The sequence below is a fragment of the Rhinichthys klamathensis genome, unplaced genomic scaffold, assembly GCF_029890125.1.
Source record: "Rhinichthys klamathensis goyatoka isolate OS25496 unplaced genomic scaffold, OSU_Roscu_1.1 h1tg000099l_1, whole genome shotgun sequence".
In the NCBI taxonomy this organism is placed as follows: Eukaryota; Metazoa; Chordata; class Actinopteri; order Cypriniformes; family Leuciscidae; genus Rhinichthys; species Rhinichthys klamathensis.
Genome location: NW_026606638.1, coordinates 398330 through 423345, shown reverse-complemented (window position 1 = coordinate 423345; position 25016 = coordinate 398330). Strand labels below are relative to the sequence as shown.

Here is a 25016-nt window from a genome sequence, read left to right as displayed (position 1 = left end):
GCTTTTTGGCTCTTGACAAGACAAGAAATGCCTTGCAGGTGTACACACCTGTTCTTCCAACCTGTTACACACTCTAAAGTATATTTTCTTCACAAAAACAGTACATACTTTGAGGGCATGGTATAAGAAGGCGAACTGGGACGCAGCATATTACTTTGTGGTCTCTTTCCGCTCCTTTTTTCAACCAATAGCATTTTTATTTTCTTATTTTTTGCTCATTTTATTATCTCCTAGGTAATATCTGTGCAACACAGGCACATTGGAAAAACATGCCTCTCCTACCATTTTTGTAAAACTCTAAAAACCTATCTAATTCACTGCAGTTTCCGTCTGTTATTCCTTTTCACACAAATTATGGGGCATATATTATTGGGCAGATTTTTGATTAATAAAGTCTTTCTTTCGCACAGTTCCTTGCACAATATGTTTTCACCTGAAAACATTTTTACCAAAGTGCATTCGTGAACTAATATATTTTGACGTTTTCATCACATAATTATTTTCATATGGCTTTTCTGGCGTGGTAAACTTGCTTGGTAGCTCACCTCACCTGGTAGCCACAGTATTGCACTTAAAATGTGAAGTGATTCAAGTGATAGTATACGAAATCCCGTTCAACATACGTGACAATCAAAGACTTGTAGAGCTAAGGTGGCATAGTTGCTTTAGGAAATGTTTTTTGCTTTTGTTAACACTATTGGGTTTTAGTGTAGGTCAAAGGCCTATACTACATCATTTTCAAACGCGAACTTTTAGCGCCATTCGCCGGACATTTTATTTCAGAACTGCCGCGATATGTACAACAACCAACGTAATCAAACATTATTGACAAATTCATATTCTGTTGCGGATAAATCTGATCTCGCTTTTAGCGCCACTCACTAGACATTTCGCTTTGAAAGTGTCGCAAAACATGCAAGAAGCCCAGGTTGAAATCGTAAGTCGTAAGAAAAGTAATCGCAGAAAACGTAAAAGAAATAACCACACACCACCTCTTAATACGTGACATGATTTGAGGTCATGTCACTTATGTTTGTATCTAACTGTACTGAAGTGTAATACTAAGGGTGACAAGTTAGTTCAAATCTCTAACCTTAAATGGATAGAAGTTCACCTAAAAATGAAAATTCTGATATCATTTACTCACCCCCATGTTTTTCCGAAACTGCATGACTTTCTTTCTTCAGCGGAACATAAAAAAATATTTAGAGAAATGTCGCAGTTGTTGGGTTTTTTTCATACGTCAATGGTCACCAAAACTGTTTGGTTCCCAACATTCTTCAAAATACCTTTTTTTGTGTGTGTTCCGGAGAAGAGTGAAGTTCAGGTGAGTAAATGCTGAATGAATTTGTATTTTTTGGGTGAACTATCCCGTGAAGTATGAGCAAAAGTCATGATTGCCTTAGCAAACATCGCCAGTGTGCCAACCTAAAGCTTAGTTTATCATTCGCAAAATCGCCGAATTTTGGAAGAAGTATTTAACAAAAACCTGGTTTATGAACATTTAGAAAACACACCTTCAGTAAGCAACCTTGATTTTTGGCCAGAGAGGGACTATTTTTAGCTCAGATATGATACTTTACCTTCTGTGAGGAAATCGATAGTGCCATAAGGTTTCGTTTCACGTAACTTTGATGCCCTGCCTCAGATGATTCAAACATCCCCAAAGCAAAGAAATATCTTGCACCGACGGTGTGATGCAATGCAATAGGGACAGAAGTGGGCTGTGCTCTGTTTGTATCAAAAGATTTGAACAAAAACACTTGAGGTGAATGCAAAAAGAGCACTTCTACATCAATAACATCATGTAGTCGCGTTTTATATCTTTGTTTGGCTGCCCTTTACTGAATGAATTAAACGGTATAAAATAAATAAATAAATCTTTGTGCAGATGATTGCGTCAGTAGCCTACGTATAGATTTATTTAATAGTCTTTTTTTTTAAGAAAACCCTGAGCTGGCTTTAAAATGGATAATCTGTATGCAGAATTGATTCATTCTGACTGTGCAAGGAGTAGATTAGCTGTTGCAAGCAAGGCTTTCAAGAGTCTATTGATTGCCCGCATGAGCCACTTGGCCGTATTGACGTCTCTCACAGTCTAATTTTACCTAAAAAAAAATTGGTACTAATTTTAAGATAGATTATGTCTCACACATCCTTGCACAAATGATCTGGTAGGTCTATGCATAAAGCAGGAGGGAAGATTTGGTGTTCACCGATTTGAGTGAAATGAAATAGATAGTCTTTTTTTCGCTTTCCCCATTTGTACCACAAGAGGATAAAAAAAGAGCTTTGAACTTCATACGCTCAAGCATGTTTGCCTCTGGTGGAGAGTCTTTCAGAGAGTAATGGGGGATTCTCAAGGCAGTAGTGCATATTTTATTTATTGTTCACTGCAGTACTTTCTGATGTTGTTAGGAGTTAAGTTTAAAAAATGAAATTACCTCTAACATTCGATTTTTTGCCATTTACTTTTATTTTATGCTAATCACTGAATGTTAAGAAGATAGGCACATTATGTAAAATAAAGTTATTGGTTTCAGATGGCAACAGTTAAATTAACGTCATCTGGCAACATAAAGTGCATTGACCTGCGGATATATTAAAGGGAAGTTTTGATGCATGTACTAGATTAATGTAGCAATGCTGTTACTTTATATTTTTCAGTAGCATGACAGTAGTTCAGCTGTTTTTAAAGCAGTGTATCTTCTTAACCCTTACATTGTGTTTGGGTTATTTTCCTCCTGGAGAGGATTTCATTTTTCCTGAAAACATTAGTTAAAGGTAGGGTAGACAATTTCCGGAGAGGCAATATCGAGCTAGCTTTGAAAGCATAAAATCACACCCTCCCTTCAGAGCGTCTCCAAAGCCACACCTCCTTCAAAACACATGAACGTGTACAGCAGGGAGCTAACTAAGGGGGCTTTCACACTAGCACTTTTGGTGCGCACCCGGGTTCGAATGACGTGAGTTCGGTTCGTTTGGATGATGTGAACGCTGTCTTCCGAACTCGGGTGCGTACCCGCGAACCGTACTCGGTTCCGCTTAAAAAGGTGGTCTGGGGTACGGTTCATGTGAACTCCAGTACGGTTCGATGCTGATATGAACGCAATCGAACCAAACCGCTGAAAGTGAACCGCTATTGATGACGTATAATGTATAATGTGGTCGCCAGGACAGTCGTCAGTGCGTGTGTGTGTGTGTGTGTACACTTACCTTGACGAAAAGCGGGATTGACGCACTGCAAGCAGAGAGATGATTTATGCTTGCCTCCGCAAAAATTGTCTTCGGCTGACAGCCAGCTGTCTTTGGAACGATTTTAGTACTTTTGCGGCAGACATACCCAAGTGTGTTTCTGTATCTTTTCTTTGAAAACAAAACCAAAGGTTAAAAAAAAGAAGAACAAATGTGAAGCGAGCAATTCCATCCATTTTGACGCCTTTTCATTCATAGCGGCGCCGGTTACCAAGCAACATGATTACGCGCCAGCTGCAGCTTGATGACGCAAGCGTACCGCGGTTCGGATACAAATAATATTTGTGAACACAGTCCATCGGGGGCAGGGGCAGGGGCAGGGGCAGGGGCAGGGGCAGGGGCAGGGGCAGGGGCAGGGGGAGCAATCGAACTCGGGTTCGGAACAAGCAATCGAACCAAGTGTGAAAGCCCCCCAAAGCGTCAAGAGACGGCGGACCGAATGCAATGACTGGACGAACATTTTATGGTCCTACGCCTTCCATAGACTATATATATATATATATATATATATATATATAAACATACATATAAATACATAAAAAAACGCTGGATAAAAACGCTAAGATGTGCATAAATTCTAAAAATGCGCAAAGAGTATGCGCTCGTTTGAGTCAGATACATTCTTTATCCAATAAGAAAACATGCACATAAACAACGATGAAAACACATTTACCGAATACATTCATTGATGCGCATAAAAAAATCTTGATTTGGAAAAAAAATCTGAATTTAACTTATGCGCAAAATATCGCATTAAAAAAATCTTGAAATTCACTACTTTGGATGGAAGCATAGTGACAGGTTGTCCCACACTAGCACTGAACACGTCATCAGAGAAGAGATGTCGCTGCAAGAGGGAGGGGTAATTTTGATGAAAGATTACGAATCAGTTCATTCTAAACGGTTCTCTTCCAGATAGGCCTAGCATTGGTCAGATTCATTAAAGTACGTAGCTCATATTGGAAAGAATTATTCCAAATGATTCATGCTAAACTGCTCTCTGTCAGTCTTACATGTAGCACTGAAACGTCTGATTCATTCATAATAAATCGGCTCTGATAGTATATATATACCCACACAAATATAAAATGTAGTAGCTTGTAGCATAGCTACATTTTCAAAACTTTCGCACTCAAGCATTTTGAAATACTTTAAAATATGCTTGTAGCTTGGAAACCAACAGTAGCTTCTCTAATAATACTGGTCAAGGTGAACATAAATACAATCGTTCAGTGTTTCGTGACATTAGATACCATTCGTTGGTTTCGTTGCGTGCGAATGTAGTCAATCTGTCTCTTAATCATGAAGATCTCTGCTGTAACCTTATTAAATGTAGCTGCGTTCCACTCTGCTGTTCTCTCATAACTCATCACTTCAGTATCTTCAGGCTCAAGCAGGGCTTTCTGACTCCAGCTTTTCAGTGCGTGGTTGTGTGGAGATAAGGGGTCTTTATTGCTAGACCCTGCTAATCTGACTTGGCAGGGGGGATTGAGGGCAGGCTGTCCGGATTGTGACGCCTCCATCAAGCATGACTTTTCCGTGGATGGCCCCAGCTGGTCTGGATACGTCTTTAATGAGTGATGAAAGAGGCAGATGTAGAGCCGGGCAGGTTGTGGGGGTCTCCCTCCTCTAATCCACTGTGTCTGTCTCTCAGCCCTTGTTTAGGTGCATGCCCTCCAGCAAATCCAGAGATATGATTCATTTTTACATGAGAATTGCATTGTCATTGGGTTTCCATCTTGCATTGGGTGTAATGATGTTGAAGTGGTTTACATCATAAGGTGAACACTCCCAACAAATCTTAATCTTAAGCATCTTTATCTTGAATTCTAACCATTCTTAAAACATGAAAAATGGCCTTACCTGAGAAGATATTAAGAGATGTGTACTTAAATCTGTCATCCACTGATTTTTTTTTCACTTTCTAAATGTAATAGAAAAAAGAGGTATAAATAAATACAATACAATTAATAAAATATTTAAAAAAAAATAAGGAATACCAAATGTACTTAGATCTAATATACATTCTGAGAAAACAACTATGAAGCAGGGTTGTTATAATTAACAAACTAAAAATAAATTATTTGAAATAAAATATTTAAAAGATCCTTAAATGTTTTAACTTGATGCACTAAAATAACAACAAAAAAACTGAAATAAAAACTATATATATATATATATTATTTCAATAATACTAAAAAAAAACACTGGTATGAAGAGAATTATATTGACACTATAAAATTTTAAATTCTGACATTATTTTTTTCTGTCATAGGGAACAGTTGCATAAAAATCTTAAAAATCCTTACTTTCAACTTCCATGGAAGAAATAAAATAACATCAAGGTTTTGGCACAACATGAGGGTGTGTAAATAATAACACAATCATAATTTGAGATAACTATTTCTGAGAGAATATATTTAAAAGTTATCTTGCTTTAAGGATGTTTATATATTTTCATATATATATATACACTGTATACATTCCATTATAATAAAAATAAATAAATGGTTTCAGTATACTGGTTTTATTTGTGTAAAAAATGCATCACAATACAAACACAAAAATCTTTTTGTTGTTATTTACAGTCATGGCCAAAACAAGTATATTAGTCTATTACATTTATTTCTAATGTTTGCTGCCCAAATTTACACTTGCATCTCAATCCAAGTACTGTAAGATTGAGACGGTGAACAAACTTTAGGTCTTCCTGTGGCGGCGATGAGGTGATGAGGCGATGAGGTGCAAGCCAATTCTCCTCTGAACATCAAGGAAAATACCTTAAAATATATCCTCAAAGAACATAAAACTTGCTGTAAAGTGTAAAGCCAGTCAGGCCGTTGGACACATCAGTTTGGGCCTGTGGGACATTTGGGTTAATCTAACGCAGATCTAACTGTACTGAACATCAAAGGCACTGAATCGTAAATGAGAAAACCCAGCGACTTTGAGGAAGAAGAGATGGACTGCATTTCAAATGTCTGAGGAAAATCTGAGGAAAATCGCCTGATTACAAATGCATTGCTTTGAAGCTGGACTGATCGTGGCACATGTATGTTAATGTTATTGCCCCGAATAGATTGTGCGCCGCCTCCCCCTGGTGGATGGATCATGCCATTACACCACAGCTCTTGTTCAAATGTTACACATAAAGCATCAAACCTCATCCAGTCCTTTATTTTGCTTTCTAATCTTTCCTACTACGTCCTGCAGTTGGCCCACAGCCTCCATCATGTGTCGGACGCTGTCTTGGACACTTCCCATTCCCTCTCGCCTCCACGAAAGACGCAGTTCCTCGATCCATCTCAGCACTTCATCGATCTGTTTCTGCGTTTCCTTCTGCTCCTCAAGCTCAGCGAGAAGCGCTTGCTTGGCGCACACCTCGGCTTCATAAGCCTGTAGCAGTTTCGCGACGGAGTCCTGCAGCTTAGCAAGCTCTTCTTTGCCTTCTGGGTGCTTCTGGTGCAGCTGGTCATCGGGCAAAAGGAGGTTTTGAGGAACGGAGAGGACGCGGTCCACCAGCATCCCCTTCATGCGCTGAAACATGACTTCGAAGCGCTCCTGTAAAAACTGTCGCAGTTTTTGGGTGCTCTCTCGAGCTGTCAGTCGGAGCTCTGCTGGCGGGTCATGGCCCGGACACAATCTTTTCACAAACACAGACTCAACTGCGACCAATATGTGATTGAGAGAGTCTCGGAAGGCATCACGAACTCGTAGCATGCAGGTCTCCGGGGTGAAGCCGAAGAACTGTGCTTCATACAGCTGGAGGGATTCCGATCCCACTGAAACTACAGTGATAAGAAAGACAAGTTACTGAAGCCCACAAATATATACATATATATATATATATGTATATATATATACACAGTGCCGGTCAAGCCTCCATTTATTTGATTAAACAGGAAAAACGAGTAATATTGTGAAATATTATTACAATTTAAAATACTTTATCATTTATTTCTGTGATGCAAAGCTGAATTTTAGTCAGCATCATTACTCCAGTCTTAGTGTCACATGATCCTTCAGAAATCAGTCTAATATGCTGATTCAATACTCAGTTGTTATCAATGTTGGAAACAGTCGTGTTGCTTAATATTTTTAATAACCTATGATACTTATTTTCAGGATTCTTTGATGATTAATACATTAAAAAAAAGAACAGCATTTATTTAAAATAGGAACCTTTTGTAACAATATACACTACCGTTCAAAAGTTTGGGGTATATATTTTATTTTATTTATTTTTTTAAGAAATTAATACTTTTATTATCTTTGCATCAAATAAATCAATGATGTTTAAAGTATATTAAAATGAAAACCATTATTTTAAATTGTAATAAAATTTCACAATATTACTGTTTTTTCCTGTATTTTTGATTCAATAAAAGCAGCCTTGGTAAACATAAGATACTTCTTTCAAAAACAGTAATGATTCCAAACTTTTGACCGGTACACACACACATATATACATACACATATACAAATAAATATATATATATATATATATATATATACATACATAGAAATACATATATAAACACACACACACATACAAATACATATATAAACACACACACACATACAAATACATATATAAACACACACACACACACACACACACACACACACACACACACACACACACACACACACACACACACATACATACAAATACATATATAAACACATACATATATAAACACACACACACGCGCATATATATATATATAATAACGTAATATATATATATATATATATATAACGTAATATATATATATATATATATATATATATATATATATATATATATATATATATATATATATATATACATATATATATATATATATATATATGAAAGATTGCTTGTTAGCATTGTCGTAGTTTCAAAGGGCTAAATTACTGCTATTTCTCAAAATATTAAAGAACTAGCCGTATGAAACCATGACAATAGCATGTATCTACATGTAAAATTTACTAAATACTTTCTAACATCCTAGAGTTACAGATAAAAATAACATAAATAAGCTTTTCCGTGTTACCTCCGCTCTCTGCCATCTCTACAGCCCGCGCTCAGTTCAACCTTCTTCATGCGTGAAATTGCGTTGGAAACTGCAGTTGCAGTATCGCCCCCTGCTGATTGGGAGCACAGTTGTGTGAACAGAGACACGTAAACGGCGGAATTAATATATTTCCAAAATGTGATTACATAATAAATGCATAGTTAATCGACTTGACCTTTTTACGAAACAAACCCATGAGCCATTGGTTCGTGACGCATTTTTCTCATATGGATTTAAAAAAGGTCCTCGATAACAAACCTGAATCATAATTAACATTACAAACTTTGATTTGAAGCAAAAAGTATTTGAAAATCGGACAAAAATACAAATATACAAGACCGCAATCCCGGTCAAAAAATGTGTAGTTAATGGCTTTAATGAGGGAAACAACCGCAATCCCATCAATCATTGTGAATGATGTAATGAATTAAAAACGATGGATAAATAAACACCTATTGATTTAAAGATATTTATTGTAGAAACAGTATAGGCTATATTTTAGGTTTACTGCAAAATATGCATATACAAATTGATGCAGTGAGATCCAGTCAGACCCTATGAGTCAGACGAAGAAGAATACGAATAAACATAATAAAGAATAATAAAAACAATGAATATTTAGATACAGTTTTTTTGTTGCCTAATAATAATCTGCTTTTAGTATAACGAAGTAACAATAAGAAAGTCTTTAACTAAATATCTAAAATAATGTTGCCAGGAGAATAAAGGAAGACAGAAATGAGCTAGATGCTCCAAGAGAGTAGAGCAATAAATGAGCTTTGCCTTTGCCAATATTTATATATCATATCAGGAACAGTATTAATCATGCCAAAAATATTAATAATAAAAGTTACATTTATCCCAAGAATTTCATCAAATTCACTGTAGTAGTTATATATCACCTGGTTGTTTTAATGTCTGTAACAAACTTTAAACCTTTGTTAAACCAGTCTAAAAATATATCCTAAAGTCTTGTTTATGAATAATATTTGTTTAGTTTCCATATAACCTATGCATATAAATGAATAGGGAGCATATAAATGAATAGCATGTCATGAATAGGGAGTCCAAAGGTGACACTGTCAACATACACTACAATATTTGCATACGTTTATTGACAATCTTCACCAACAAATCAAAAAATGCCATTCTTCAAATGACCGGGATAACACAATGATCGACACTTTAGACGACCAATCCGAGCAGTGAATTCACAATGTGCTGACCAATTGGAAACATCACAAACTAAAACCGCCTCCTTCATTTGCTTACCCAGGTGATGACGTGTCAAGAAGGTGCCGGAAGCCGCGTTGTCCCTCCAAAAAATGGCATACCAGACAATCCGACAGGAATATTTACAGATTCCTGTGGTTACTAGAGCTTATACCACCGCCTGCGTACTCACTACAGCAGCCGTGGTAAGTAAATTGGACGAATATTAGGGTCTTGAGCGCTATTGTCATCCGTGGCCTCGTCCCTATGCAGTTGAAACACAGCTGGTATCCTCCTGTGGCAGACTGGCTGTGGTGTTATTAGGACACGTTTACGTAAAACCCGCCTGTAAAATGTGTATTTATGTTAAGTCCTGTTAATTGTAATGGGTCTAGGTTTATATATCACTTAGTTTGGTTTCCAGTTGCGCTTTCTGCATTTTCATATCTTAATTCCTGTGTTTACATTCATTTAGCTGACTTAAGTTACCTCACACGAGCTGCTAAAAGTAACTTTACTTTTGATTTCAGTTATTATTTGAGTGTAGTATTAATGTAACATTTACCTACAACATGTCATTCGTATCTGACTGTGATGTTTACTTTGTGTTCACAGCAATTAGAACTCATCACACCTTTCCAGCTTTACTTCAACCCAGATTTAATATTGAGGAATTATCAGGCAAGTGTCATCATCATCTGTGTTTCTTTGAAGAGTTTTGTGCCTCGGTTTTTAAATTTGTATTCATTATACAATCATGTACAATCACATATACAATCATAGTCAGAAAAAATGGAACAGTTTATTGAACCTTCAGAATTAAAAAAAAAAAGTTTCCATGTCTGTCTTATGGTTTGTGTACTCTTTGATACATCAGGCTTTTATGGCCCATATAGTATGATATACTGAGAATATCATACTTTTATTCAGAGGCCCACACTGAACAAAAATATGCAATTTCTCTAGTTGTAATGTAAATAAATCAGTGAGATCTTTTTAACAGACTCCTTATATAAACTGCATATAAATATGATACATTTTCACTCTACCGGTATATCTCTCTGTCTTAGTTGGATGATATTTAAATGCTTAGATTTATGATCAAAGCTCTGGATATGAGGATGGCAAAACATAATGCAATACAATGATGATTAAGAGATGGATAATTACAAATTCCACAAAAAGCCTGTTGCATCAAATTTGATACTCATATTTTTAACATGTGATTTTTCTAAAAATGAGCCTAAACAGTCCAGTAAAAGTTCATCTTGATAGTTATTCTTATAAAAATCATCAAAGATTTCACAACAACACATACATCACGACCCGAAGGGGTGTTTTTAGAATTATACTAAAAGGCCTTTTACTTACTGAAAAAGTATAAACTATCAATCAGATGACAAGGCATGTAGGCCTAGTTGTTTGTGAGTTTTGATCATATGGATAATTTAGAGGCCTTGGAAATTCATGTTTCAAATATGATCTAGTATGGGTTCGTATTTATAGGGTTAATATTGCAGCATGTGATGACATTTCTTCTTTTTATTATTATTATTACCATGGCTGAGAACAGTTGTGCTGCTTTACATTTTGGTGGAAATGCTGATACTTTCGTTGATAATTATCAACTTATGTTGATAATTTAGAGGCCTTGGAAATTCATGTATCAGATATGATACAGTTGGGTTAATAATTATAGGGTTAATATTGCAGCATGTGATTTTTATTTATTTTTGTGTGTGTGTGTCCATAGGTATGGCGGATAATAACCAACTTTTTGTTTTTTGGTCCGGTTGGGTTCAACTTCTTATTCAACATGATATTTTTGTATCCTTATTAAAACATAATATATTGATAGTAAATCAGTAGATTGTGAAGGTGGCAGTGTGTGTAAGGGATAGAGTCTGATTTTCCTTAACCGGAGTCTCACAGGTACCGGTACTGTCGGATGCTGGAGGAGGGATCCTTCAGAGGGAGAACCGCTGACTTCGTCTTTATGTTCCTCTTCGGTGGCCTTCTCATGACTGTATCCTTCACGTTTTCTCAAAAGAGAAACACATTTATCTGTATTGAACAGCAATTGATGTCGAAAATGGCAGACTAAAATGTAGATGTAGGCAAGTTTATGTATTTAATTAGCACATTTTATTCACAATGATCATTCGAAATGCTCTACACAGGCCAGGGATACATGATTTTACGTGGTAAGCTCTCGTTTGATAAGAACTTACCAGAAAAAGCTTAAGAATTTTTATTGTACATGCATTTTAAAATATTTTGAATAATTTTATTTATACAATTTGTAAAAAATGTAATTTGTGGTAAAGTAACTCACCATCGCCATCAAGGCCTGTTCACACTAAGGACAAATATAAATATAAAGAATAGCAGAGTCCAAAACCACAACTAAAAAAGTAATGTCTCAGAGGAATGATATTGTTGGAATCACTTGCAGAACAATTTTTTTCAGCTGATGAACGATAAAAACATTGACAGCCGATTAGAATACGTCCTGCTTTAAACAGCTTGCTTTAAAAACTACTGCGTGCACTTATACTATTATACTTATACGCTATTATAGTTATCATTTAGCTTTATAGTTACCGGTCTTGGTGTGAACAGGCCTTAAGAATAGCCTTAGCTGCTGCCATGCCATTCAAATCGAAGACTATTTTGAAGATTTTTGGAGCGCATTTTACAAGAAAATACTATTTCAAGTCAAGTCGCCTTTATTTATATTGTATTTTACAATACAGTTTGTTTCAAAGCAGCTTTACAGAGATAAATAATGCAACCAAGTTTGTTTCCAGAAGAAAAAAGTGTCACAGTCCAACTTAAGTTCGGTCTTTTTACTTTAATAAAAAAAAACGTCAATGTGTTACTTGGCATTTCTTTCTAATAAATTGTAAAATTTACTAGCATGAATATTGTTTCTATACCAAATCCTTAAAGTGTACATAGGCATAATTAAAAAAAATGTAAACAGAAAAGTTTAAAATCATTTAAGATCTGAAACAGATTGGATTACAATAAAAAGGAGAAAGTGTAAATAAAAGGACATGAATTGAATAAAATAAGTGTAAAAAAAATGGTAATAGTTGAGCATACATATTGCATTGAAGGCAATGTTCCAATCTAGGCATTTTTTATTAACATATAATATCTTAATATGCTTTGATTATATGTAAAAAGCTTGCAAGTCTGCTGAATGCAAAATGAGTTTTCTCTTACTCTAACCTTGACACGTAAACAAAACAAATATAGAAACAACCATGAAAGATGATCTGTTTGGCCTCATTTTGCGTTTAATAAAATCACGTGAAGAAACATCAGCTAAAACTTGTTAAATATACATACAATATTCCCTTATTTCAAGACTTCTAAACATAAACATTGCCTTTGTGTTACATTTTGCTCAAATGCATAGTGATTTTCTTAATAGTTGTGCAGATATTTGGCACGTTTGTGAATCTTGTGTTCTTAGGTCAGGCTTTTACCATCATGTTGGTGTATATCTGGAGCAGGAGGAACCCAAACGTGCGCATGAATTTCTTTGGCCTTTTGAACTTCCAGGCGCCCTTCCTCCCATGGGTGCTCATGGGATTCTCTCTGCTGCTAGGAAACTCCATCATTGTGGACCTTTTAGGTAGAAACTTATTGATTTGTTAGATTTATTCACTTTTCTTGTGCTGACATGCTTTGACAACAAAGAGGTCAAATTTTATTCATTATCAATTCAGATTTTAATATGACAAAATGTTTTTTTGTATACGTCACTGTAAGTTTATATGTTCTGTCATTTTAATATAAGGCATTGCAGTGGGACACGTGTACTACTTTCTAGAGGATGTGTTTCCCAACCAACCAGGTGGCGGCAGATGGCTGAGGACTCCCTCTATCCTGTGAGTAATAATGTATTCACAATGTCAAGGGGCTTTCGATATATAACTAAGAACCTAGAGAGGTGTCACTAAGTTACTATATAGAACTTTGTGGAACCCAAATGCTCAAATAAATAAAGATGATGATATATCCTGTCAAAAGTTTTGAAACATTAACATTTTTTAAATGTTTTTGAAAGAAGTCTCTTATACTCACCAAGGATGCATTTATTTAATCAGTATTTCACTATATTGCTGTTTTTACAGTATTTTTATTACCAATTAAAAGAACTGTTTTCTATTTGAATATATTTTAAAATGTAATTTTAATCCTGTGATGGCAAAGCTGAATTTTCAGCATCATTACTCCAGTCTTCAGTGTCACATGATTCTTTAGAAATCATTCTAAATATGCTGTTTTGGTACTCGAGTTCTTCTTCTTATTATTGTTATCAATGTTGAGAACAGTTTTGCGGCTTAACATTATTGTGGAAATGGTGATGCTTTTTTTCAGGATTCTTTGATGAATTGACAGTTCAATGAACAGCACTTATTTGCATTTTGCATTTATTAAATTTATTTATGCATTTATTAAATAGAAATCTTTTGTAACATTATAAAATGTCTTCACTGTGACTTTTGATAAATTGAATGCACCCTTGATGAATAAATGTATTAATATCTCTCTCTCTTTTTAATCTTACCTTAAATGTTTGAATGGTATCATTGTTCCCACAAAATTTTTTGATAATATCATTGATAATAATAATAAGAAATGTTTCCTGAGCAGAAAATCATCATTTTGGAATGATTTCTGAAGGATCATGTGACACTGAAGACTGAAGTAATGATGCTGAAATTTCAGCTTTGGCATCACAGCAATAAATTAAATTTTAAAATGTATCAAAATAGAAAACCGTTATTTTAAAGTTTAATTTCAAAATATTAGTTTTTATTGTTGTTTTTTTTAACAAATGCTGCTGTGGTGAGCATAAGAGACTCTTTTCAAACACATAATATTGTGCTGATCTCAAACTGTTGATTGGTGTGCCATCAATGTGCCATTTTTATCCTTTCAATCCCCAAAACAATAAAATCCTCTAGTTAATATTTTACTCTTTGCTTTGAAGTAAAACCCCCTTCTTTTTTTTTTTAACCTTTCCAGTAAGATGCTCTTTGATACACCAGAGGAGGATGCCAACTACAACCCTCTCCCTGAGGAGCGTCCAGGAGGCTTTGCCTGGGGTGAGGGTCAGCGACTAGGAGGCTAGTCTCAGCATTCGTGTGCCTGCCGATTAATGGACATCTCTGAGAGCAAGAGAAAGAAAATATATTTTCTACTTGTTTCTCTTGTGTACAAAAGAACATGAGCTCTACTCATCGAGCAAAAGGGACACTTGCAGTTTGTGTGCACAGAAATCATCTGCCTCGAAATGTCTGCAAGGCCCATAATGCTCCTCTGACTGTGGGCATGGGTTTAAAAAAAAAAGAACTGACTTTTGCTATGTTGCTGCCCTGCACAACAGCGATCACAAATCGAGCAGCTGGGAAAGAGAAATATCTATTGATCGTCACCATTTTACTTGTTTTCTTTTCTTTTTTTTAAGAATAAATGTATGTAAAAAGTTTGGGTACTGCTTGTGTTGTTGTTGTTTTACAAAAAGCATTTAGTTCAAGTTCACAGATTTACAGGGATAAAAGAAAAATGCTTACTGTAGGATCAGACATGAAACTTGTCAGTGCAAATATAATTTATAGGCATTAAGATAGTCCTCATTATTTTAAGAAGTTTCATCAACCTCTTTGCACAGCCACTTCCAAGCAATATTGTACTTCAACAGAAAATGATGTTTTTTGAAGACATTGCATTTCTAATGGGAAGTGAAGGATCGCTTTACATAAATGAAAGTAAACGCAGGTTACATGCTATTAGTACTTGCTTCTGTTTAAATATTGTAGAATAGTACTTTGTAGGAAATATGTTTCTAGGCCTTCTCATGTGTCTCAGCTGTAGGTAGAGCCACTGTTGATTTGCGTCTTTTACTCTACGTCATCATAATCGTCGCAGTTAGCAAGGCTTTCAACGTCATCATAATCCTCGCTGTCTTGGTCTTGGCTATTTTTCTCGTCTGTGGTGTAGTCTGGCGTGAAGATGGATTGTTGGGGTGCAGAAGTTGTTGACTCCTCAACCACAATATAGTCCGGCACGGGCACCACATCCTCATAACTATTCACTGGAAATTTGAACATGATATGAAACTGGTTACATTTCTTTTGCAGAGGGTTTTTGCTTACTTTAATATGCTGAGAGAAAGAAGTATGAAGAGCAAAACGTTTTTTTTCCCCTGTTAAAGTAGGAAAAAATATGACGTATTGAAGAGTTTGTAATTTAAAAAAAATTTTGTCATGAAAAGAAAATACACATCTAATATATTGATATATAAAGACCTATAAATCAATCCAAAAATGCAAAAAAGGTCTGCACTCTAAAATATTTTATTGTAAACAGGAGGTCAAGTTAACAAACATTTCGGCTCTTTGCCGTCATCAGCCGAAAAGTTTGTTGACTTTATCTCCCGTTTACAATCAAATATTTTCAGAGTGCAGACCTTTTTTGCATTTTTGGATTGATATATTGGTCTCAGCACCTAATTAGCTGGGAGAGCGTGGTGAGTGTGTTGATTCTTTTTGTCATGGCCATGAACTGGCCACAATAAACAATTGTTAGTCAGAGGCGGGTGGTATTGAAGGAAGGCTGTTCTCATTTTAGAAAGCATTTGATTGGAAAAACAATTGGATACATAAGTGAAATATAAGTCATCAACATTTTTTTTAATCAGTTTTTCTGGAAAAGAAAAACTCAATTTAAAATGTGTAAATCTGCTAAAAGATCTTTTTTCCCTACCTAGCATGTAATACATGTGTACTAAAAGCCACAAAACTGGAGTTTTAATTTCCTGGGATGGGAAGAGAGCTTAGACACCTGCATGGAGCTGAAAAGCTGCCTTTCCTGTTTAGCCTACTGAAGATTGTTTTTTTTATAAGTTAAAATAAATCTTTAGAAAGTCCTCTTGCCGAAACTGACTTCTCCTTCCCTTGAGTTCAAACATATTAGGGCCTATTCACTCTGACAGATGGCAACAGACACTTTGTCAGATTTTGTCAGATCAGTGTGTTGGAGCTTGTTTTCGCCCATTGAACATGCTGAATTGGCACTTGTCGGGTCATAGAATGTCTGAGAAGTGACATACTGTAATCTGGTGGTTGTCTGCGTTTGTCGCCGTTTGTCGGTGCTGACAACCTGGAAGTAGAACTTCCTTAGGCCCTCTTGGACATGATAAAGGAGCAAGAGGGTCTGCAGATGTTGCGGAACTTGATGAGTCAGGAGGGCTGGGCTTCAGACACAGTGTCCATTGCTCCCCATGTGGCATGTGGGTGGCTGCGCACACAATGACCAGTGTGCATCATCCTGTTGTTGTCCAGGGAAGCCCAGGTTGTCGCCCAACAGCTTCCCATGCAGAACTTCCTGGTAAATGGTGACCTCAAGTAGCCCATCTTACAGAAAGTTGGCCATACCCCAGAGCAACATCTTCAGTGCTTTCAGTCTGTTGAGCGGCGGGAGAGAGTCCGGCCATTCGTTATAACCCAGCAGCACTACAACGCTTGCCACCGGTGGTTACAAGCAGAGCCCCACAGCGTCTGCTGGTCTTGGAACAGTTCATCACTAAGATTCTGAAAGGGACGAATGTGGCGAGCAGGCCAACAGGGGCCGTGAGAGAACGGCGCGAGGCCGGTGGCGTGATTTATAATGAGCGACACCTGCACGACGCACCGGTCTCGTATCTCTCACGGAGGAGCGGAAGCATAAAAGGAGGAGCGACGACAGTGAAGGACGAGAGAGGACAGGCCTGGACTTTTGTTTTGTTTCTTTTTTATTATATGTGGCAGCAGTCGTCCGTCAGGGACTTCTGCCTTTACTTTTGTTTTTTATTTGTTTATTAAAATCTTTTGAATGTTCGCCGGTTCCCGCCTCCTTCTTCCCATAACAACAAACTGTGTTACAACGACCAAGTGGGTCCAGTGCCACCACCCGACATTGCTGATGCAGGCCATCAAGCAGGCTAAGGACCATATGGCTTCATATCCAGGAGTCCAGTGCCACCACCTGATGTTGCTGACGCAGGCTGAGGACCATGTGGCTGCGTATTATTCTTTCCCAAAATAATAAGACAGCAGAGATTGCAGCCGACCTGAGACCCAGGACAAAAAAGGATTTGAGTTACGTTTTAGGACTAGGTGGTAATATCCCTTGCTTTTATTGCAGCTTCCTGAGATGAGTGGGGAACAGATGTGGAGGTGAAAGGGATAGAGGGAGGGAAATACAAGGCTTCATTGGGGTCATCAGGTGGGCACCCTCTTTCCTTGGTGTTTCAATTATAAATTCCCCTGACACCTCCAGAGGGCTCATCAGCGACATCTGGCATTCCAGGCGGGACCCCCTCTGCTTTTACCCCACTCTGTGCCTCTGTTGTCACAGGGCCCAACCGATGTCCCTCCTCTTTATCCAGAGCCATCGACTGGCTTGTTCAGCGGCACTGGAGTGGGCCTTTACAGTTTGCTGACGTGCTTGGCCTAGGATTCCTAAGTCCTTAAGATGACATTTTGATGACAGATCTACCAACGACAGGGCAAAGCTTTGCTTTCTAGCCACGTTGTTCAACGTTGACTGCTATGTCAACATACTTAAGGGTCTTACATTTGTAGGCCTCCTCCACAGTATCCTCCCAGGGCATAGTAAGCTCTATGATATACACAGGGCAAAGTGTGGAGAACCAAAGCACAAGGTCTGGTTTGAGATTGGTAACTACAACTTCGGGTGGGAAACAAAGCCTCTGATTCAGGTCAACTAAAAGTTTCCAATCCAAGCTTCCAAGCTCCACCCAACTGGTCAGTATCTGGGGTCTTCACGTTGACCTCCCTTGCCCTTTCCCCCACGAACCCCTTTACTGGAGCACAAAATCATAACGTGAGAGGTGAGGCATTGTTGGAGGTCTGTCTGGAGTCCAATGACGCTGCAAGATACTTCGGCACCTGGTGTGCCTCCATGTACAGTATAGTGCCTTTGCGTCATGCTTACCTTGCAGCCAACCAAGATGTCCTTTAGGTTCGCTGGAGATGAGCAGAGGGGGCACATATGATTTTCTCTGTACCATTTTCTGAGATTCACTGAAGATGGGAGGAAATTATTGGTGGCTTGTAACAGGAAATTATTTTGAGATGCTTACATGCCCCACATCTCCTTCCAAGAGAACTTCCACTCTACTCCCTACCATCTCACCCACTGCTCTTGCTTTGCTTGGGAGAAGCCTTTTCACATTTCGTTGCTTGCTCTTGCTGACACACCTCTTCAACCACAAGTTTTCAACGCTGATAAAGAGTTGCCTTGTGCCAGGATGGCCTACTATCTCCAAGGCCGAGGCCTCCTCTCACTTGCTGCACATGGCCAACGATGACTCAGTGCTTAAGGGCTGACTTAGCCTGCTGTACAGCTGTGGATGGAGTCCACTTCATCCCAGTTTTGAGGGAAGTAACTCTTTGGGCTATGTATGGATCACAGGATTCCATCAGTGTCATTTTTATAGACAGTTCCTAAGGCTGTCTGGTTATTATAGGTTTATGCTTAATTATTCAGACATCACCTGACTGATCTCATTAAAAAAGGAGCCACAGATCCGGTACAGTGGACGGAGCCATGCCAGCAGGCATTCACCCAGGCTGCTCTGTGTGACAGGCTGCTATTTCACTCTCCTGACTTTAATCTCCCTTTTGTGTTGCAGACAGACACATTGGACGTGGTACTGGGAGCCATATTCTCGCAGGTGGTCGAGGGAGAGGAGCGCCTGGTGCTGTACCTCACCCGTAAGCTCTCAAAGAGAGAAGCAAGATAGAGCTCCATCTAGAAAGTATGCTTAGCGATCCGGTAGGTCAGGGGTGTCTAAACCTGCTCCTGAAGGGCCACTGTCCTGCAACTTGCCTCAACACACTTGCCTGTTTTAATTGGAGTTGGAGCTAAACTCTGCAGAGCAGTGGAACTCTAGGAGCAGGATTGTACACCCCTGCAGTAGGTGGTCCTCAGCCTCCGTTACTGCCTCCTGGGACAAGCCTTCACTCTCTGTTCAAACCAAGCCTCCCTGCAGTGGCTCCATTGCATAAAAGATACCAAGACGCTAGTCTAAGCTTCAAACGTCATGCCCATGGACCATTGGCTGAACATCTGATGCCTAAGGCACACAAAATGTGAAGTCATCATCCGACTGATTGCACTCTACAGGATTTCTGGGAGATGTGTATGTTGCATTCTTTAACAGTTCCAAAGCCATCGTGACACCAAAAAGCTGCCTTTTCTGTTTATTTAATTTTTTTTGAAAGTTAAAATAAAGCTTTTGAAAGTCATCTCACCCGCCCCTGACTTCTCATTCTCTTGAGTTCAGACATGTTACAAAAGCTGTGTGTTATTGCAGGGCTATGAAGTAAATTAACGCATCTATAAAAAAACAAACTGACCAGATTCCATGGACATGAACTGATCTCTGGGAGGTAAGGGTGGTTTCTCATTCTCAAGGTTTATGTGATGAACTTGGTTGTCCCTGTAATGGAAAAAGTAATTTATTTTAGTGTGAACACATTTTTGAGTATAATAAAGATCTGGACTTAAATGACCTTGACAGACTTACTGTTTTTTCAAGTTTGTGCCATCGTAATGATTTGGCTTTGCTTGTATACTGTACAAATTAGCTAGAAAAAGAGCAAACAAAAAATTTAAGGATTGACATGAAAATTTTAAATAAAATTAATCAAACAGTGGTACATAACAGTCAAACTGTTATAATAAGGAAGTGGTCGCACAGCCTATACTTCAGTAAGGTTAAGTCTATGTGTGAAATGGTTGTTTCCTGTAGCTGTATGTCGGTTTCAAACATCTATTTCAAAACCCCTTTTTAAATTATATTTCTGTGAGTTCCTTAAAACTACATTATTATATTAACTAACTGTGGCGAGCAGGACGAGGTCGAGGGCCGGGGGAGGACAGTGGAGATGGAGAGATGCCAGGCCTGGATTTATGTTGTGTTTTTTGTTTGTTTTATTATATGTGACAGCAGTTGTCCGTGAGGGGCTGCTGTCTTTTACTTTCGTTTTGTAGGGCTAGTATTTGTTTATTTGAGTATTAAAGTTTTATTAAAGTGACTTTACTTAGAAAAAGTGAGGAAACCGATTCCAAGTGCCCAACCAAAGGGGATCACTAATCGCCAAAATGGTGACTACAAATATTTTAGGAAAACTTATGTGATGTTCTCTCAAATTTTTCAGTTGTATTGACAATTCAACATTCAAGATGACTTTGGGATATGAGTGAATGCAAACAGAGAAAAATAACTGCAGAAGTGGAGGAAATGAGTCATGAGTGTACAGTCCATTAAGAATTCCCCCGCCTCAAAAACTGCACTCAAACCAATCAATTAATCTTAACTTGGGTTTTCTGAGTAAACAAAGTATAGTATGTGAATAGTACAGATTACTAGATTTTTACAATTAAGTTAAGACATTAAGTAAAGTTAACTAAAAAGTTTTAGTTCGAATCACTGTTGGATTTTACAGTTGAGATGGGGAAATGAATGTTTTTATTCAGCATGGATACATTCTACTGAACAAAAAGTGACAGACTGAAAAAAAAACAATACGTAAAATTGACTTAATTTTTGTTTTGCAAGTTTTTGCACGCAGATAAAATTTCACATATAGAAATAAGTAAAATGATATAAGTAACTTTAACTTGGCCAATTAAAGTTTGCGGAGTAATTTTTACTTTGCTTAGTAAATTTGCTACATTTTACTCAAACAATACACCACTGAATTAAGCCATGCTATTAAAGGTAAATTTTTACTTAGAAAATCTAAGTAAATAATACATTAGGTAATGTGTAGACAACATGCACAGAACACAGAGATCTCAATACTTGGTAGGCCTACACAATACACAATACCGGTAACATTTTTGAGAATAAATGTGTCATTTTTGAGTAGAAAATGAACTCCAGATGTCACAGAACAGCAAGTTACTAAACCTAACAACAAAGCAATTATAAAACATTGTAAATACAGCAACAAAGAAAAATGCAACTTTATTAATTATTCATGCCCCAGAGCATGATGGGAACACCAGTATCAGAAAGTTGAGTAGGTTTTACTTAATTTTATAAAGTTGATATTTACGCTTTAATTTCTACAAGCTTAAATTGAGTACTGAAATAGAATTTACTTTGTTTTTTTAATTCTTGCCTGAACAAACTTATTCAGGTAGAAATGATTTTTTTTTCTGTAGTATTTATTTCACCACAGAATCATTTTTATCAGTGCAGTAAAGCCATTTATAATGTTACAAAATATTTCTATTTCAAATAAATCCTGTTCTTTTAAACATTCTATTCATCAATGAATCCTAATATATTATGATTTCCACAAAATATTAAGCAGCACAATTATTTTCTACATTGATAATTATAAGAAATATTTCTTGAGCACCAAATCAGCATATTGGATATTTTTCTGAAGGATCATGTGACACTGAAGACAAGAGTAATTGCTGCTAAAAATCAGCTTTACAATCACATGAATAATTTACATTTTAAAGTGAATTAAAAAAGAAAACAGTTATTTTAAATTGTTGTAATATTTCACAATAATTTGGTTTTACTGTTTTATATTATCATTATAGTTCTTCGTTCACTCTCAGAAACAAAGGTACATTGGGGCGGTACCCTTTGTACCTAAAGAGTGCATATTAGTACCTCAAAGGTATTGGTCCCAAATGTGCATCAGTACCTAAATGTTACATATTAGAAACTTTTTAACGGGTATACCGTTCCAGTGACAGCTTTTGTACCTTTTTTTTCTGAGAGCACAGTTCTCACAACAAATTTGTGGCTAACCACTCTCATTAAATGCTACATATTTGCATTGTTGTGTGGCTGAACAGAACCTCTGTAGAGTTGTCAGATGTTATTTACCTCTTTTTTTGATGCAATCATTGATGAAAATGAAAATTATTACTATCACCAAAGACACCAGAATGATGGCCAGCAGTAATACGGTCAAGAAGTTTTTACGTAAGAACTCCATCTGTGAAATGAAACAAAGAAAAATGTTCAGATTCAATGATATCACTATAAAGGGCATTTAGTTTCATATTAAAATGAATAACATACTTTAAACTCCAGCTACTTCTCCTTTTCAGCAGTGTTCAGGCACATGCTTGAAGTTTCTTGTTTTCCAGTCAGCTGTGTTTGGTAGAGTGTTAACCAAGTTTTAATATGCTTCAAATTGCTTTTACAATCTTTTTTTTTTTATGGCAGAAAACTAATCCAAATGTGGGAATGAATACAGTATTGTCATTTGTAATATTTCAGATTTATCTCGATCTATGACATGAAAACAACATTCTCCTCTAGCTCTATCATGCTCACAGCACTCATCCTGCAAAGGCACAAGTTTTACATATGATTAACCGACTTCCTGAATCATTCTTTTCTTAGCACTGGCTTAGTGAGTTTCACTTCACTGACCTCTTCTTAATTTAGAGATTAATTTAGTTATGCATAGTCTCTTCACAAACAAGAACTAACAGATATACAGTTATTTATACATTTAAATATATTCATTTGGTGAAGTACAGATTTACACAATGGATCTTTAAGGTTTAAAGATTAAGCTAATCAAACTAATATAATTATATGGTGAGGAAATAGAATGCAAAACATATTGACTTAATAGATCTCACAATGAACTCATGGTCTTAACCATATTAATGAACTATTAAGATAAACACAAACTTAAGAAGTATTGACATAATATATTTATGTATTCTAAATCACACTGATAATGCTATTAACTTGTATTTTACACTTTATTTGAATTTATGTTTTCATAATAAAACTGCAATAATGTACACGGGTTACACTTTATTTTGATGGTCCACTTTAGACATTCTATAACCATAAGTAACTTTGCAACTACATGATAACTAACTCTCATTAGATTAATAGTAGACTGTTAGGTTAGGCGTTAGGGTTCGGGTTAGTAGAATAAGTTCACATAGTTGCAAAGTTAGTCAGTAGAATGTCTGTTGGTGGACCATCAAAATAAAGTATTAGCAGACATTAAACAGTCAACACTCTAATACTGCTAGTTGACATAAGTTACTTATAATTAGTAGAATGTCTAAATTAGACTATCGAAATAAAGTGTTACATGCACAGCTATTCTATAATGTCTATTCACATATTTTTGTGATAATCAAAATAATAAGATAGAACACAATTACCTTTGTCTGTTGTATAGATCACATCAGTCTTGCACATATTCTGTAAAGTGGGGATTACAGATGTGTCACAGACATCTGTAAATTTAAAATAGATTAAGTTCTTCAGAGTTCTTCTCTGCCCAGTCCCCACCCACCAACCCTTCTTCCACATAAGCTGTAGGTCTGCTGTGTGACTCAGAAGTGTGTTAGTCAGTTGTACATCGACTATGGTTAGGGGAGTTGAAGTCGAGAGAGAGACTGAGCTATGGTGTAAAACAGGAATAGTACTTCTGCTATTCTTTAGAGAACTGAATCCAGGCATATAATTCGCTGCCATCTTAAAGATGGGTGTCGATTAGAATATGGTGTAGTAGGTGTGGCCTCTGTATCCAGTGCTTTATTTATTTTTTATTTATTGTGGTAGACCTCTAGAGGTTCACTTTCGAAACGTTTACTCATATTGCGTCTGCTAAACGATTTGCAGACGCAGTGCTACTGCACAGCCATAACAGTGCAGTGATCTGCGCGCATTTATTGGCTGAGCAGTGGGAACTGCATGAGCCTATGGCGATGTGGCGTATCTGTGCGAACCAATGGGGGCACCTCCCGCCAAGCCGAGCATATAAATAAGCACCCCATCTCACCATGGGATTCAGATTTATTCTCCTTCAGCGATGATTTTCACACATCGCCTTTACTGTCCTGCAAGAAGGCCTTCTCGCAGTTGACCAGCCCAGCAGCGGAACCGGAACGAGGTGATTCTTCTCCTCTGCAATCAAGCAAATACAGCCAGCCTGACACTCCAGCGCACTCACGGGCAAGCTGACTTGGCGCTGCTCGCAGTTCATTCAACGTTCCCCTGCGGCCATCCCGCGACAATTAAAAGAGCAAATTTCGGCAAAATTCTGACATTGATACAAATGCCATGCCGTGATTGTGGCCCCTCGAGCTCTCCCGTTTCACCCCTCCCAGGAACCTGGGAGCAAGAAACAGCAGGGCCAGAGGACTGAGCGATACGATATGAGTGAGCTCACTCCCGCGTGCCTCACTCTTTCCTCAAAGATTTCTCCCATGCTCTTCACCCACGCAGACTAGTGCCCCTCGTGTGATACGAGCGGCCTTGTATCGTTTGGAGGTTCTGAAGAGGACCTTCATGATGACACCATGATGTCATTGGCCGCTTCTGACGTGGAGGATTGGTCGGGCTCAGTGGATGACCCCCCCTTACCGTCTAGAGACCAGAGCGAC

At 37.3% G+C, this 25016-nt stretch overlaps 2 protein-coding genes across 2 annotated transcripts; one reads left to right on the top strand and one right to left on the bottom strand.

Annotated features, from left to right (window-relative positions):
* Positions 1 to 6006: 6006 nt before the first annotated feature.
* Positions 6007 to 8351, bottom strand: mis12 (MIS12 kinetochore complex component). Its single transcript, XM_056252864.1, has 2 exons — positions 8298 to 8351; positions 6007 to 7043 (listed from the first exon to the last, which is right to left on the bottom strand). The coding sequence occupies exons 1-2, from the start codon at positions 8311 to 8313 to the stop codon at positions 6412 to 6414; spliced, it is 648 nt and encodes a 215-aa protein (XP_056108839.1). The 5' UTR covers positions 8314 to 8351; the 3' UTR covers positions 6007 to 6411.
* A 1229-nt stretch (positions 8352 to 9580) lies between these two features.
* derl2 (derlin 2) lies at positions 9581 to 15041 on the top strand. Its single transcript, XM_056252893.1, has 7 exons — positions 9581 to 9736; positions 10146 to 10211; positions 11284 to 11357; positions 11463 to 11556; positions 12981 to 13176; positions 13342 to 13432; positions 14577 to 15041. The coding sequence occupies exons 1-7, from the start codon at positions 9644 to 9646 to the stop codon at positions 14680 to 14682; spliced, it is 720 nt and encodes a 239-aa protein (XP_056108868.1). The 5' UTR covers positions 9581 to 9643; the 3' UTR covers positions 14683 to 15041.
* Positions 15042 to 25016: the final 9975 nt, after the last annotated feature.

Bases quoted from the DNA above. Each gene is read 5' to 3' on its own strand.
- derl2 (XM_056252893.1), top strand. From the start codon at position 9,644: ATGGCATACCAGACAATCCGACAGGAATATTTACAGATTCCTGTGGTT. The intron at 10,212-11,283 runs GCAAGTGTCATC...GTGTGTCCATAG, and splicing joins TAATATTGAGGAATTATCAG to GTATGGCGGATAATAACCAA. The intron at 11,557-12,980 runs GTATCCTTCACG...ATAGTTGTGCAG, and splicing joins TCGGTGGCCTTCTCATGACT to ATATTTGGCACGTTTGTGAA.